The following is a 17995-nucleotide window of genomic DNA, read 5'->3' as shown; positions in this document are numbered from 1 at the left end:
GCTCATTAGCGAGACATCTACTGGATCGGATGCCAAAAACGAAGATGAGGCAAAATTTACCTATAGTAATTGGGCAGGCTAGAGATTCACAAGATCAATCTTAAGACTTTAAGAATTGGTATTGAATCAATCAATCGAAAAATAACGATTAATCGGTAAATTGTATTTTTACACAGGCCTACAAGACAGTAAGGCTTGAAAACAAGATAGGTGTTTATTGCTAAAGAAGTAGCATTTGCATATGTATTAATAACATAAACAGCATAACAGCATCAATCATAAGTAATAATATATGTAAAATTGTACTGACATTTAAAACGGTAATTGTTATAAATAAAAAGTTGTTTGGGAGCAAACAGATCTGGCTTTTTCTCATAAGCTGAGCCAAATGACTGGTAAATTGCAGTTGTCTACTTGTATTTTTATTATTTTTATATTTGTAACACATTCAGCAAAGCAAATCACAAAACAGTATTTCTCACAATTTATACAGGGTCAGTGAGGACCACATAATACAGAAATAGATTCAATTATTAGAAATAATTATTATTATTAATAATTAATAATAATAATAATGTAGGCACTTGGGGTTAGCTTTTTATTTGCATATCGCTCAAGAGCCAGAGTAATGTGTGTGCTCTTCAGAGTTGCATTTTGGGAGAAGTTTGAAAACACCCTACTGAGCTAGCAACAAACAAAGTGGGTTGGAGTATATTAATAGACAAATAAATTGTATTATCGAGCGATCGCTGCAATATGGAGACAAGTCTATATGACTTAGAAAGCTAAGCCTTTGTTCTTTTGAAAGCTGTCAGACTGGGCATTTCAAAATTCAGACTTAATAATGACAAGCATGTCACTTAGATAAGAAAACAGGCACTGGAATAGTGACAAATTCTTATCTTCAAACTCTCTCAGTGTAAGTACTCTCAAACACTTTCAAGTAGTTGCTGCAGCATACAGGGACAAATGTATAACCATTTAAGTTAGGAAAATTCCAGCAGATCTGTGAATAAAAGCCTGACCATTGACACAAAACAATCTTAGTGAAAACCTTGTGTGCACTTTGGAGTAGGCTATATAGTGGACATTTTGGCAGTGGGGAAGCATTGAAAAACATGAAATACAGCATTTTAATAGAAAAATTGTGAACTTGAGTATAACTTGAATGACTTTATGCATTCTCTGTAAAATTTTGTCTTATTGTCAGTCCCATGGATGATGAATGTGGGCAAAGATTAGCATTTCAGATTTTGTAAAATTGTTTAGCATATATGTTGTTAATGCTTAATTCGTAATGTAATAAAGGTGCTGTGCTTGGAAGAGTTTCCATATCATAACATCAGTACAGGTTCAGTCGATGCCACTGCATATATGGAGTCTAAATATTAGCCTGATATATTGGCACCCTATATTATTGGTTGTGCCAAACTGTCAACTCATCATCCACATCCTAAAAAATGATGGAAGGTACTGGAGTGAACGAATAACAGGACATTTTGGTACTTAAGGCATCATGCTGAACTGTGTAGTCTTTATAAAAAAAAGATCACATGGATATCTAGGGAAAAGTAAGAAGAAAATGGGACCGATAAGTTAATAAAGTGGAAACCATTGCCCTCCAAATCAGTGTTTTTAGACAGTTTGATTCTTAATCCCAGGTGGCAACTTTTATGATAAATTGAATTTAATTGTATGAAGGAACACTTTTTTTGGTTAACCACAAATTACAGTAATGCATATTTGAAGCCCTGCTTCTCGTGCTGTAGTTTTATTTGGAAGATAAACTGCTGTGTTACGTAAACAGGCAAGTCAAATTTTACCCTATATAAATAAATGTGTGGGTGTGTATTTGAATGTACCCTTTAGCAAACTGTCTGTCCATCCAGGTATAGCTTCTGCATTACACCAAAACATAAAATTGAATTAAGCAGATTCAAAAATGGAAAGATGGATGAAAAGCTGTCATGAAATTGTCCATCATAAATTATAGAATTTCTTTGATACTGATACTAAGCATCCAGTGGTCAAGATACCTTCTGAGGACAAATAACATATTTTCTACAAAACTTTACTTGAGAAACAAACTTAACATTTATTTTTTTCAACAGGTTCAAGGCTCCAGCCAAAGGTTCAGTTTCACAGAAGATCATTAAAGTTACCTCAGAACACCACATTTGGCAATCTCACTGCATTTCTAACTGTGGCATGTTCACCTGGCGAAGCTCACCATTTCCCATACTTGCAGGGACTTAATGGGAATGGAACAGGTATGGCAACACTACACTATTTTGAATGCTTCCTGTTTTTATCTGATTGTTGCTGTTTTTATTTATCTGCCTCTTGATAGACGTTAAGTAAAATTGAATGTTATTTAGTATTTATTGAGCAGTTTTCTAGGCATTCTAGTCAACAAACCAAGATGTTAAGAGAAGTAAATTAAACTTTATTAAGAGTTAGGAGGTGAATGCATTTGTTTCTTCATTTGCCTGAAGAGCACTGCAGATTTAGGGAAAGCAGTCGAAGGAATGAGCAACAAGGTGTGATGAGTGCAAAATGAGACATGTTTTAAATGGGGGAACCATTGAAGATATTCTGTCTGCTGCTTTTGATAAAGTAAAGTGGACAAATGTGAGAGCAGACTTCAAAGAAAGGTCTAGCACTCTACAAACCTGTCTTAGAGTACTTTTGGACAACAAATTACTTATGGTGGGAACTATTAAGGATAAACTTCAAGAAAAGGTATAGCACTTTGCCCCCCTGTCTTTGAGTACTTTTAGACAACAAATTATTTAACAGAAGTGTGTCAAGAAATGCTACTGAGGCTTATTGACGCCTATGATAATCTGTCTTTAGAATATCTCACTGTGGCTACACTCTTATTATTAACCAGATCTGAAGTTTTAAGCTTTTTTCAGAATTTTCCATGACTTTTGAGGTGATTACTGTTTGTTTGTTACAACATTTCTTGAACTTTTATACAAAGCTAAATTCCCTTTGGGACAAATAAAGTACTATCTATCTTTCTGTAATATGCAAGGCACACAGATTGAGAATTAAATGTTTGAGCAAAGGGGATTTTAGATGCTTTATTTTAACTATGTTATGTCAATTATTAGTTAATATTGCACATTGACTTTGCTCTGCTATTTAAGTGATTTACATTTCTGTGAACCTCTGAAAGAGAACGATGTGAAAGTGATGAAGTATTCACAATTCACCCTGATGACATTCAATCTGTCTGTGCAGTACTTAGCAGAAGCCAAATGCATCTAATATTCTGAGCTTGTAATTGCAAGTGATATTTAATCAGCTCACGATACCTCTCTCTCTCACTCTATCAATCTATCAATCTATATATATATATATATATATATATATATATATATATATATATATATATATATATAGTTAGTCATGGCCGAAATTATCGGCACCCTGGAATTTTCCCAGAAATTGCACCATTTCAAAACTGTTACAATTACAAATGTTTTGGTATAGACATGTTTATTTCCTTTATGTGCATTGGAACAACACAAAAAAGCTAAATCTGAACTCCAAAAATTGGCCGGACAAAATTATTGGCACCTTTTCAAAATTGTGGCTAAATCATTTTATTTCGAGCATATGATGCTCGTTTGAACTCACCTGTGGCAAGAAACAGGTGCTGGCAATATAGCAATCACACCTGAAGCCAGTTAAAATGGAGAAAAGTTGGCTCAACCTTTCTGTTGTGTGTCTGAGTGTGCCACACTAAGCATGGAGAACAGAAAGAAGAGCAGAGAATTGTCTGAGGACTTGAGACCAAAAATTGTGGAAAAATATCTACAATCTCAAGGCTACAAGTCCATCTCCAGAGATCTTCATGTTCCTTTGTCCACTGTGCACAACATAATCAAGAAGTTCACAACAGTACTGTAGCTAATCTCCCTGGACATGAATTGAAGAGAAAAATTGATAACAGACTGCAACGAAGAATAGTCTGAATAGTGGATAAACAGCCCCAATCAACTTCAAAAAATATTCAAGCTGTTCTGCAGACTCAGGGTGCAAAAGTGTCAGCTCGAACTATCAGTCAACATCTGAACGAAATGAGACGCTATGGCAGGAGAGCCAGGAGGGCCCCACTGCTGACACAGAAACATAAAAAAGCCAGACTGGAGTTTGCCAAAATGTACTTGAGGAAGCCAAAATCCTTCTGGGCGAACGTCTTGTGGACAGATGAGACCATGGTAGAGCTTTTTGGTAAAGCTCACCATTCTGCTGTTTATAGAAAATGAGGCCTATGAAGAAAAGAACACAGTACCTACAGTCAAACATGGTGGAGCTTCTAAGATGTTTTGGGGATGTGTTGCTACCTCTGGCACTGGATGCCTTGACTGTGTGCAAGGCATCATGAAATCTGAAGACTACCAAAAGGTACTGGGGCGCGATGTAGGGCCCAGTGCCTGAAAGCTGTGTCTGCATCAGAGGTCATGGGTGTTCCAGCAGGACAATGACCCCAAACATACCTCTAAAAGCACACAGAAATGGTTAATGACAAAGCGCTGAAGAGTTCTGAAGTGGCCAGCAATGAGTCCGGATCAAAATCCGATTGAACACTTATGGGGAGATCTCAAAATTGCTGTTGGGAGAAGGTGCCCTTTAAATCTGAGAGACCTTGAGCAGTTTGTAAAAGAAGAGTGGTTTAAAATTCCAGTTGAGAGGTGTAACAAGCTTGTTGATGGTTATAGAAAGCACTTGATTTCAGTTATTTTTTCCAAAGGGCGTGCAACCAAATATTAAGTTGAGGGTGCCAATAATTTTGTCCAGCCCGGTTTTTGAGTTTTGTGTGAAATTATGTCAGATGTGGCTTTTTTTCTGTTTTTTTTGTGGTGTTCCAATGCACATAAAGGAAATAAACATGTGTATACCAAAACATTTGTAATTGCAACAATTTTCTGGGAGAAATGGTGCATTTTCTGGGAAAATTCCAGGGATGCTGATAACTATATATATATATAAATATATATATATATATTTGTGTGTATAAATATACATACTGTATATATGTTTTTTTACCTCTGAAATATCCTAGAACAATAAACTTTTCTCAGCCTCACTGTAGCAGATATCAGCAGATTGTCAAGTGCTGGGCATTCAACAAAGACACAAATGTATATTGCTATTAGAGTTTCACATTAATGGTTTGCAAAAAGCGATGTCACCTCAACTAGTTTGTTTTTACCTTATGCCCAAAAAGACCCTGGCACCTTCCAGCCCTTTATGATTAAGTGGATTTAATAACAAATGGATGATATTTTGCAGAAATCTGAGATATCTCTTGGAACAAAAAACAAGACTGTACTTTCTGTTAATAAGAAGGGACATTGATACTAAGACCTTTATTATTACTTTTGCATGTTATGTAGCTCTAAATGGCACTAAAAAATCTTGTGATGCTGCTTAAACACAACTTGCTGCATAGCTAATCACTGTGGGAAAATAACTTATCTTTCCTACTCCAGCCTCAACGTCCTGTAAATGTTTTGTGTAAAATATGTACTGTCTGTGTATGTATGTATGTATGTATTTATGTATACATAATTATACACAGATAATAAAATGACAGATATACATCTCCAGAAAGTAACGGCAATAGGTCTAAGGGTCTAAGTATGCATCTTCTTTCTCTTTGGAGGTGGTGTACTGAATGACTACCATACAGTGTATATATATATATATATATATATATATATATATATATATATAAGTGGTGTGAAAAACTATTTGCCCCTTCCTGATTTCTTATTCTTTTGCATGTTTGTCACACAAAATATTTCTGATCATCAAACACATTTAACCATTAGTCAAATATAACACAAGTAAACACAAAATGCAGTTTTTAAATGATGGTTTTATTATTTAGGGAGAAAAAATCCAAACCTACATGGCCCTGTGTGAAAAGTAATTGCCCCTGAACCTAATAACTGGTTGGGCCACCCTTAGCAGCAATAACTGCAATCAAGCGTTTGCGATAACTTGCAATGAGTCTTTACAGCTCTCTGGAGGAATTTTGGCCCACTCATCTTTGCAGAATTGTTGTAATTCAGCTTTATTTGAGGGTTTTCTAGCATGAACCGCCTTTTTAAGGTCATGCCATAGCATCTCAATTGGATTCAGGTCAGGACTTTGACTAGGCCACTCCAAAGTCTTCATTTTGTTTTTCTTCAGCCATTCAGAGGTGGATTTGCTGGTGTGGTTTGGGTCATTGTCCTGTTGCAGCACCAAGATCGCTTCAGCTTGAGTTGACGAACAGATGGCGGACATTCTCCTTCAGGATTTTTGGTAGACAGTAGAATTCATGGTTCCATCTATCACAGCAAGCCTTCCAGGTCCTGAAGCAGCAAAACAACCCCAGACCATCACACTACCACCACCATATTTTACTGTTGGTATGATGTTCTTTTCTGAAATGCTGTGTTCCTTTTACGCCAGATGTAACGGGACATTTGCCTTCCAAAAGTTCAACTTTTGTCTCATCAGTCCACAAGGTATTTTCCCAAAAGTCTTGGCAATCATTGAGATGTTTCTTAGCAAAATTGAGACGAGCCCTAATGTTCTTTTTGCTTAACAGTGGTTTGCGTCTTGGAAATCTGCCATGCAGGCCGTTTTGCCCAGTCTCTTTCTTATGGTGGAGTTGTGAACACTGACCTTAATTGAGGCAAGTGAGGCCTGCAGTTCTTTAGACGTTGTCCTGGGGTCTTTTGTGACCTCTCGGATGAGTCGTCTCTGCTCTTGGGGTAATTTTGGTCGGCCGGCCACTCCTGGGAAGGTTCACCACTGTTCCATGTTTTTGCCATTTGTGGATAATGGCTCTCACTGTAGTTCGCTGGAGTCCCAAAGCTTTAGAAATGGCTTTATAACCTTTACCAGACTGATAGATCTCAATTACTTCTGTTCTCATTTGTTCCTGAATTTCTTTGGATCTTGGCATGATGTCTAGCTTTTGAGGTGCTTTTGGTCTACTTCTCTGTGTCAGGCAGCTCCTATTTAAGTGATTTCTTGATTGAAACAGGTGTGGCAGTAATCAGGCCTGGGGTGGCTACGGAAATTGAACTCAGGTGTGATACACCACAGTTAGATTATTTTTAACAAGGGGCAATTACTTTTCACACAGGGCCATGTAGGTTTGGATTTTTTCTCCCTAAATAATAAAAACCATCATTTAAAAACTGCATTTTGTGTTTACTTGTGTTATATTTGACTAATGGTTAAATGTGTTTGATGATCAGAAACATTTTGTGTGACAAACATGCAAAAGAATAAGAAATCAGGAAGGGGGCAAATAGTTTTTCACACCACTGTGTATATATATATATATATATATATATATAGCAGAAAGCCAAATGCATCTAATATTCTGCATTTGGTACCTTGGTATACGTCTGCTTTGGAATAAGTCCAACTTGGTATACGTCCTGTTTGGACACGAAAAATTTTGCTTGGTATACGACTCGCGTGCTAAACTTGTTTACCTCTCTCGAGACAAAGCCACAACTGCCCACGAGCCTTAGTGCGCCAGTTGCTAGCATTCAGTGAACAACTCTCGCTGTATCTCTCTGTGAACTTTCACGTGTGTGATATAGCGGGTCCACAGCTCCTGTCAAAGTCCAGCTTTAAAATAAATAATCACCGCGCTAGCAGCTTGGTGAGCGGGCGTGGTGGTTATGTGGCTGAAGGTTGTCAGGGCGATTCGCAATGTGGGCGTTTCTCACCAAAGTGTACTTGTGAGGGACCGTCCGCGTTCATGATTGTTCCTGGGGCTGCTTATCTTGATAAACAGAAGCGCGAGTCAGCTAGAAGGGGAGTAAAAAGAAAGAACGGACGAGAGGTTGAGTGAGTGAATGAGAGAGAGGGCTGCTTATCTTGATAAACAGAAGCGCGAGTTGGCTTGAAGGGGAGTAAAAAGAAAGAAGCAGGGGGGCCACCAGGTAAAAAGGCACCGGGCTGCTTCTTGGTTTTTTTAAAGAATGCTTCCTGCTCTATTTTAACTTCATTGTTTTTAAGAAGACTTTTTTCTATTGTTTTTAACCTCCACGTTTCACTTCTGATTTTATGGATTATTTATTGGAACTTTGGAGACTGCACTTTAATTTGAACACCTTGTTTTGTTAATTGTTTTAATAAAAGCACTTTACACTTTTTCACCATCCAATTGCTTTACCGATGAGGTTAGCAGTGAGGCACATTACCGACGGTGTAGGGTTCAAGGGCTCCCTGGCAGCAGATGGGAGCATACAGCAAACCTACATCGTCACAACGTGATTTTGTGTTTTTTTCATGTAAATTTGAATTGATTGTTGAAAAGTATGAAGGTGGCATGCGTATCCGGGACATGGCTGTTGCATACCGTTTGCCGAGAACGACGGTATCTACGATTGTGAAAAACAAAGATGTTATTAAAAAGTAAAGTGAGGTAAAATTTTCATTTATTTCAACTAATTGCTTTTGTATTTATGAATTTTAGTATTAAGCAGTGTTTAAATTCTTTTATACAACCCCATCAATGTATAATATGCCAATAGCAATAGGTTTTTTTTTTCATGGGAACGGATTAATCATTTCCCCATTATTTCTTATGGGAAAAATTTGTTTGGTATACGTCCTGTTTGGTATAAGTCAAAGGGTCTGGAACGAATTAAGGACGTATACCGAGGTTCCAGGTATATATTTATACACACACACACACCGGGTGGGCAAAAGCAGGTTTGCAGTTGTTCTTATGGAAATAATAAAAATTACAACAAACAATTGCTAATAATAATAATAAGTAGAAGACAAATAATACAAGAATAAACTTTATTTCATGTACTCAAAACTGTAAACCTACTTTTGCTCAGCCTGTGTGTGTATGCCAGCCACTATGGTACAACTTCTATATAACGTCTAATATAAATAAATATCTAATCCAAGGTGAGATATTTATGATTCTCAAGGTTTCTTCATCAATTACATGATTTGGTAGTATGTTTCAGATTCCCACAACTCTTTGCATAAAGAAGTCCTTTCTGGCTTCAGTCAGTCATAAATGCACTTCCCCTTAATTTCCACTGGTCTCCTTGAGTATGTGATTCACAGTGAAGTTGAAACAATTCTGCTGGACCTACTTTATTTATCAGATCTCCACACATACTTCTTTGCTTGATACCCAGTATTATTATTATTATTAATATTAGTAGGATATGCTCTTAAGTTCTGAGATGCACTAGGCTGCTCTTCTGTGCACAGCTTCCAATATGGCTATATGGCTATGTCTTTCCTGTAGCGTGTTGACCAGAACTATACACAGTACTCCATGTACAATCTTACTAGTGTGTTATATTGTGTGAGCTTAATGTTCCTTGATTTTAATTCAATGGTCTTTACAATATACCTTAGCATTTTATTTGTCTCTTTACTCACTTCTGCACATTGCTTATATGATGACAACATTGTGTGAACATAAACCCATAAATGCTTATCAGAGGTTGCTTCCTGTAGGACAGTGTCTACAATCTTGTATTTATAATTACATTCCTTCTGCCCGCATATGACATTTTGCACTTTTCTACATTAAATTTAGTTTTACAAGTGATATTACACCTAACTGAATGAAACTATGTTGCATGCATTCTTAGATACTTATCCTTTAAATATGGTAACAGTACTGCACTGTACTCTAATATATTGACATATTTTCCACTCTTGAGAGAAACCAAGGAATGGAGTGCTTATCTTCATGAGAATATAGCCTGCAATTAAAAGACAGGGATATCAGATGATCCCAATTAACTTTTCAAAGACCAGAAGAGTTTTCAAAGGACACACCTCATTATTAAGAGAAGTCTGTGGCAAAAGATGGGCAATCACTTTTCATTTGGTTCTTGCCCAGAACAGCCTCTGTAAATAGGAGGCTCAGATCTGAAGCTTGTCCAAGTCTTGTAGATTGTTTTTGCTGCCTTCTCAGTGTCTAATATTCCTTTAATTTTACAGTAGAATCACCTGCAAATTTCACAAGTTTTCTAACAGTACTAGGATCAATGTCATTAATATAAATCAGGAAAAATAATGGTCCAAGGACAGACCTGTAAGGGATTTCACTGATGACCTCATTCCACGTGGAGCATTCTCCTGTTATCTGTACTTTTTGTCTCCTGTCAGTTAACCAACTTGAGATCATTTTTGTAGGTTACCTCTAATGCCAACAACTTCATTTTAGAATTAATCTTCTTGTGGTACTGTATCACAAGGTTTTTCAAAGTCAAGTAAATTATATCATATGTTTTTCTTCTGTCAAGTATTGTAGCTGCCTGTTCATAAAAATCTAAAGGATTGGTTTGGCAAGATCTTTTTTCCATAAACCCATGCTGGCTGTTTTTTAGTATGTTTTTTCATATATGTTCTTTTAAAATTTAAATAGTTTCTATAATTTTACAATCATAGAAGTAAGATTTATTGGTCTGTAATTACCAGGATCCACGTTTTGTCCCTACTTGAAAACTGGAGTCAGATTTTAAACTTTGTACTTATCCTTTGTCAAGTGACTGCTCAAATATATCTAACAAGATTTTATAGGTGACATCTTTCTTTCAATACAATTAGTAAAAACCCATCAGGTCCATGGATTCTATTAGTTGTCAACATATTGAGGGCCTGAAGCTCATCTGAAATTTCCATTTTAAAATCTATCAACTCAGAATGTGTTTTTACTTCTGCATGGAGTATTCCATTTGTTTCATCCTTTATAAATGCTTGGGTAAAATATTTCTTCAATTCATTTGCTATTTCCTTATCAGTTTCTGTAATTACTCCTTTTGTGCCACTGAGGGTTCTTAATTTTCTTTTATCGTCTTTTTGCTAGAGTAGTACTCTAGTTTGGCTTCACTGGCAATTTCTGTTTTGACCTTTCATTTTCTTGATCTCTATTCTGTAGTGTGTGGCATTCCTCTTTGTCAGGCTGTTTTTTAATTTTCTTGTACAGTGACCTTTACAGTTTTACCATTTTCATAATGCCCTTATTTATCCATTTCTTATGATTTTTTTAGTCTTTTTTTCTTTAATGGTTTTTGGAATATACTTATTTCGAGCCTGGATCAGAAGGTTTATGAAGTGACACCTCCTATTATTTATAGCTGGTGAGTTTTTACCTTCTGCATTTATTGTTTTCTAGATCCCTCCTCATCCCCACGAAGCCTGCTTTCCATAAATTGTAAGCCTTCGTTTTGGCATGCATTTGTGTGTATTCAAAGATTATCTCAAATTCTAGCATGTTGAATCACTGTTGCTTAAAGTATAAATAACTTCTGATTTTATTACTCTGTCTTTATTGTTTGAAAAGAGTTCTAGGCAGGTGTTACCAAGAGTTAGTCTTGAAACAATCTAGGTGAGACAACAGTCATTTCAGCACCATATCGGTTTCCTCATTTGTATTTCTTATAGGGGATTCTGAATCAGTGATTGGAAAGTTAAAGTCACTCTTGATCACTACATTCTCTTTCTTGCACATTTGTCTTATTGGATTAAATAATATGCTATTTCCTGAAATATCAGAATCTGACAGCCTATAGCAAACTCCAGTTACCAAATACCTGGCTACAGGCCTTACTAGCTTAACCCACTGTGATTCTAACGATTTCTCTACTTCCATCTTGAATTCATGGACCTGAATATTATTTTTGACATATATCAGCATACCAAACCCTTCTTTATTTGTCTTTCTCTCCTGAAGCATTTATAGCCACTAACATTATATAATGTGTAAAATGTTTGTTTGGGTGTGCGTGTGTGTGTATTAATAAATATCTCTATTATAAAAAAAATCTTGGGGAGGCAGACTAGGGAGACGAGACTTGATCTTCTCAGAAGACAATTTGAAGTCCCTCGAGAGACACTTTAACTCTTAAACAATGACAAGCGGCAAGCAAAACACGCAGCTCGCAGCAGATGATCTGACCACTTCTCCTTGCGTGCGTTAAGCCCCCTTAACCCCCTACCCTTCAAAACACGAGCAGCAGAGACACAAAGTGGCAAAAAGGACAGCGGCTGTACAGGCTTTAAAATGATTGACGGGCAGCGCAACAGCAGCCGCCACCCCTTCACAATGCGAGCAGCATTATATGTCTGCGAGAAAGAGATTTAACCACGCCTGGGGCCGGAAATAAAGGATAAGTATTGTTTTTACCATGTCACGCGAGACCAGGTAGTGAGCCATCATTTAAAACAAGTCCACGGACATCTAACCTAGCAGTTGTTGGATTGCTTTTGGCAGACACGCATCATGTGCTCCCAGCTCTTAAAACAAAAACATGCAACAAGCAGAACAGGCAACTCGCCAGCAGCAGAAAGACAGCAGATGATCCGACGGCATATCCTTAGCGTGTGTTCAGCTGCCCCCCACTTCACAACGCGAGCAGCGTTGTACGTCCCGCAAGAAAGAGATGTAACCAGTTAAGTAAAAATAATGCATATGTAACAATTCCCTTGAAAATAACAATCTCTTTAAATTGTATATCCGGTAAACCAAACATGGAGGTGGGTGAGTGAAGCGAGCAGGGGGCAGAGCCCCCTAGTGTATAATAAAATACACAAGAAAAGTATGTCAAGGGGTCAAAATTTCAGTTAATTTTGCAAGTTGTATATTATTTTACATCCATGAACCTATTTTGAGCAAAGGCACTACTTGAATTATATGGTGTAGTTTATAGGAAACTGCTGGAACAATTAAATACATTTTGATACATTCTTTGTAATATTTTTTGATCCTAGTTGTAACAATATTATTAAATACCTAGTAATAGACGGTCATGTTTGAATATGTTTTGAAAATTGCAAACCCATCACATTATAAAGAACACTTCAGCTGTAGTCTACTCATCCATTTGTTTTCTATCCTATCCTAGGCCTATCCCAGCTGCATCATGCAATGTAGAAACAAGTCTTAGAGTGGGCAGCAGTTCAGGGCAGAGCATACTCTCATAGTCATTCATACCAGGCCAGTTGACCATGGCTGAAATTCATTGGCATATGAGAAAACCTGAGTGCCAAGCCGTAAATCAAACCCTGGGTTCTGTTTTAATTAAGGGAGAGGTGTTAATCATTTTGCTGCTGAGCTTCCTTTTTTATTGTATTTTTTTTTTTTGTTGTTTTGCTTAGGAAGAGGAGGAAAGTTACAAAATTTTTCAGTTAAAGTAATTTGTCTACATCTTAGTATTGCGCTGATAAACAAAGCTATCAATTTCTCATGTTTTCCTTATCAAAGCTTAAAGGAAAATGGGCTGGGCACACTGCCACTTAAGCTCTATAATACTTTTAATAGCTATTCTGGAAGTAGTAGCCTGTAGGGCAACTGAGGCTAAGAACAGGATAAAAAAAAAGTTTTGTAAGATAGACAGTCTATTGTCTCAAATGCTGTTCTTCATGACAGTAAAATAGCACAGGAGGACCGCAGTACAGTATTATAAAAAAACAGCTTTCTTTGATTGAACCTTGTTTCTCCTTTCACTTTCTTCTTTTTTATAAACCTTTCATTAAAAGCTTCTGCCTCCTTGAGTAAGCCTATGCTCTTTCTAGAAAGTAAATAATAACTCCAACATTTCACCTCCAGTTGACTGGTACTTGTATCATCCGAGCAACATCAAGAAACGTGTCGCTACATGAAAATCAAGTTTTTAATTTTTTTTTTTTTTTTTTTGTATCTTTCAATATTACAAAGGATGTTTTGTTTGACTTGAAAACACTCATTTTCCCGTTCTGTGTTGATAATGTCTACACACCCAGCACTACATCTTTTTAAAGTAGTCAGCAAAGAACAATGCCAGGAAATTGAAGTGCGGCATTCCCCCATTAATATGTCTAAATAACCACATGCTAGAATTTTCTTAATGTTTTGCTATGACTCTTAAATTTGGTTTTGGATTCTTTTCTAACTCTGTAATTTGCAGCTTAGATAAACATGTTGATGTCATAGTGGATTATGCTGGGTTTCTGCTGCTTATTGAGGGTATTGTATGTATTTTTTTTTATAGATTACAACTTTCAAAATATAGCGGGCATGTTGGCCCTTTGCCATTTTGATTTCATATCAATGTGTCCACTTTCTTTTCACAAAATAGTGAGCCTAAAATTTGAAAAAGAGCGGGCATGTCTTTGAATATCAATTCCCAGATACACTATGTACCAAAGTTTAAGAGAATGGGTAGTAAATATTAAAAATGGATCAGATAAGGGAGCAGGTTATGAAAATGGATAGGTGGACGTACTTGTCTATACCGTTATAAATCTCAAACATGCTAATATTCAAAAACTTAGTTAGCTATGCCATTTTATATCACAAACTTGTAAGCCTTTTTGAATGAACTTAGGTCCTCTAGCAGTAGATTATAGCTAAAAGTGATCATGGTGAGTTAATAAGGGAAACTCCTCCTCGGAAACATAAATTGCATAACAATGCCCCAATCAAGCCTGAACAGTATGACTTCTTCAGTTTATCTGCAGTGCAGTCTGTGTGTACAAGCTCGGTATAGCTTTAACAAAATTGTAACCCTCTTCAGCAAGAGCCAAGGTAAGTCATCCACTTTGGATTTTATATGACACGCCCTCATGTAGTTTGTGTATCTGTGAAATGTGTACTAAATGTAAACAGTTTATGACATGGATTAACTAAGTGCTGTTTATATAAAGGTTGGATGCCAGGTTTAGCTCAGGTGTTTGTTGCCTTCTGAGAGGGGCTTGCATATTTGCTCTTGGTTCATATAACATTCTTCATATGACTTCTGTTTCTTGCCCAGCCTAAAGATATATCATTTAAAAATAGTGCCCAGTTTGGGTGTGTCTTTTGATAGACTGGTCCTTACGGTGGATGGACACCTGCATGCCCACTGCAATTTATTCTACAGTTTATAGATTGTGAGTGGCAATTTTCATTTTTTGTTCTTGTTCTAATAAAAACATTTAGGACAATTATTTTTTTTTTGGGGCTTTATAAAAATATATCGAGGCTTATTCTTGCCACTCACAAATGCATTTTTATTGCGTTACTTCACAAAGATTTTGCCTACTGCACTCAGTAACTTCATGCATGTGTGTGCTCCATTTACCTAGTGACAGCATTTGAGGAAGAGGTTAAGTGCATATTGAAGCACATATGTAGCACGCAATCAAATGACAAGAATTGAAAAACTGCTATAGGCGTATACTGTAAATTTAATACTGCATATTTTGTGGGGTAGAGTTAAACCACCCAGTTTAGAATTGCAGGGATTATGGCACTGGGTAAAAGGCAAGAAGAAAACATGGTGGACGGTCCAACAGTCTTTTGCAGGACGATATATATACCAATTAGATTTAAAAAAGATTTTTTTTTATACTTTTTTTTTTTTAAATAATGGTGAACCATCACAAAGCATTAATTTCTGACACCAGCCTTCACAGTAATCATCTCTGACACACTTAATCCAGTTCAGAGTAGAAAATGGCCCTGGACCCAGAGTGCCAGTCCATCACTTATAAAGTACCAGTTTAGGTTTAAACCAGTTATTTAGTATAGATGTTTTTTAAATGGTGTGATCTGGTGGTGCAACATGAATCTTCAGGGACTCTGGTGTGGAATGGAAAAATGGGGTGGGTGTCATTTACTTTACATGCAAACTCCATGTAGACCCTTGCGCTGTCAGGGAGGAAAGACAGCCCTGTCATACCCCTCTGTCTGTGCTAAAACATCTGTACTAAATTTAGGAATCTTTAACCTGATTTAAAGTAAATTTATATCTATAACTTTACATCTTTACAGTTGATTGCACGCTATGTGTATGCTTCATCCCTCCCTGAATAGCTGCCACTTGATGACTAAAGCATGTGCATGCACAATGTTAATGGCATCAGCAGGCAATATCTTTGTGAAGCAGTAATCAACAAAAATGGTGTAACAGAAAGTATTAGATGGAGAAAGTAGTACTTAGAAAAAATATCACAGTAATATTTGGCAGATGAAATACACTTTTATTAAGCTTTATTTATTTATTGTGGTACAATTTTTATTAGAGAGTTGAAAATGAGAATATTTCAAACAAACAATGTCATATAAACAATTGATTGGTTAAATATAAAAATGTAAAATTAAAGAAGCTAAATGCTTGAAAAAAAAAAACAGAAGAAAGGAACAGGAAAAACAAAAATAAAGAACTACCCCAATCCCAAACTCTGTGAGTACTGCAAGATGGCCAGTTAGTTGATGCTGTAAGAACATTGAGCAAAATAATATATAGCAGATGAGCTGGTCTTAATGTTTATTTTGGAATATCTATTGATTTATTAGTAGAAAGTTCAAAAGCAAAGGTCCGTAAAAGAAGGACTTTCAGAGGTTCAATAATAGTCTTTAGTGAGAGCGAAGGGTTGATTTGACAGCTACAGTATTTTACCCAATCAAAAGATTTTTTGGTGAAGAGAGATGATAGAATGGGAAGAAAGGTCCAGTGAAAGATGGATATGAAGAGAAAAATGTTGATTCTTTGAGTGAACTGAAAAGATAAAAGCAGTCATGAGACCAGTACTGCAAGATAGGAGGATGACTCCAAAAAATAAAGGTTCAGGAGAAAGGCCCATAGCAAAATGCTTCTAGGATATAATGCACAGTTGATGCATGATTTTAAATTGTGTGTGTTGATAATTTATATTTCAAGACAATAAGGATATATTTTTTAAAATGGGGTGATACTGGAAAGAAGGTATTGTTCCCATACTCAATATAAAGGACTGAGTCTAATAGAGGCATTGCGTAAGATATTAAAGAAAAGAATAGCATTTTTAAAAGGACAGAGGTAAAGAAAAAAAAACTGAGATGGTGAAAGGGGAGAGGAGAGGATCCAGTCACTGCATGGGCCTTGAGAACCGATCTAAGCTGAACCAGGAAGGACCAGTCCAGACCCATAATGGGCAAAGAGTGTATGTAGAATCTGGCAGAGAGAAACCCCTTTTAGATTCATTCTATAGTAATGCAGAATGTCTAATTTACGTAGGTTCTCATTTCATTCCACAGAAAGCAAGTAAGGAAAGATTTAATACTTGGTCAGCCTGATGTCACATTTAATGCATTGTGACGGTTCACCATCACTTTAAAATAAGAATATGAAAGTTATTTTTTTTAAAAAGCTGATTGGTATATACAGTACATATATTTTTACATTAGGAAATTAATTTATATTTTCACAGGCTTAACAAGCTAGTTGCAATTGTGTTGCATTCTATATGAATTGGTTCACTTATTACTTGATTGTTTAAATGTTACTGTTTTAACACTATATTATATATGTTACATTTTATTGCAGCACAAATTTTAAATGTTAATGCTTCACATACACTAAATACACATTATGTGTTGGTTAGCTCATAATATTACAGTGAGATTTTACAACTGGAGGATTCTCATTCTTGCTTCTAAGCTGCTTTTCCAAATAGTCCTGTTTAAACAAGGTTACATACTAATTAGAATTTCAAGTTATGACAATCAGTAGCTATGTTGCCAAGTTTTTCCAAGCGGAACAATGGATTATGTTGAGAGCATTTTCTAATTGTAAGGTTTGAAAGGTTTGGAAATTGGTACATTTAAAGTGATGTTTTACTCAGAATTTCAGAAGTACCACTATAATCACAGCCTCTACACGCAAACATGGGTTATGATTTGTGTCACAGTTTTTTTTTTCCCATCATAACACTATATCTTTAGGAAGCCTTCAATATAATGTGCCAAACCCTCCTGCCAGATGTTTCACATTTCTTACATTTCTCTGACTCAGTTGCATTTCTTCATTTGTTATAGCATTCTACTATTCATTTATGTTTTTGAAGCAGATACAGTATAGTAAGTATACAAAATCTGGACAAGGTTAGTTGAAAGAGTCCTGGACTTGCAGGTAATCTTAATACAAACTAATCATCATGCAAATTAAGACAAGTCATATATACCATAAGCCTTAAGTAT

At 36.2% G+C, this 17995-nt stretch overlaps 1 protein-coding gene across 1 annotated transcript in view; it reads left to right on the top strand.

The window, feature by feature from the left end:
* The window catches only part of fam171a1 (family with sequence similarity 171 member A1), a 189373-nt gene that overhangs the window by 106382 nt on the left and 64996 nt on the right, over window positions 1-17995 (top strand). The window contains exon 4 of the mRNA XM_039737537.1: window positions 2112-2270. Within this exon, the coding sequence (XP_039593471.1) occupies window positions 2112-2270 (159 nt within the window). The remainder of the gene's footprint in view (window positions 1-2111; window positions 2271-17995) is intronic.

Source organism: Polypterus senegalus, chromosome 15 (genome assembly GCF_016835505.1).
Source record: "Polypterus senegalus isolate Bchr_013 chromosome 15, ASM1683550v1, whole genome shotgun sequence".
Taxonomy (NCBI): domain Eukaryota; kingdom Metazoa; phylum Chordata; class Cladistia; order Polypteriformes; family Polypteridae; genus Polypterus; species Polypterus senegalus.
This window is presented reverse-complemented; position numbering and strand designations above follow the sequence as displayed.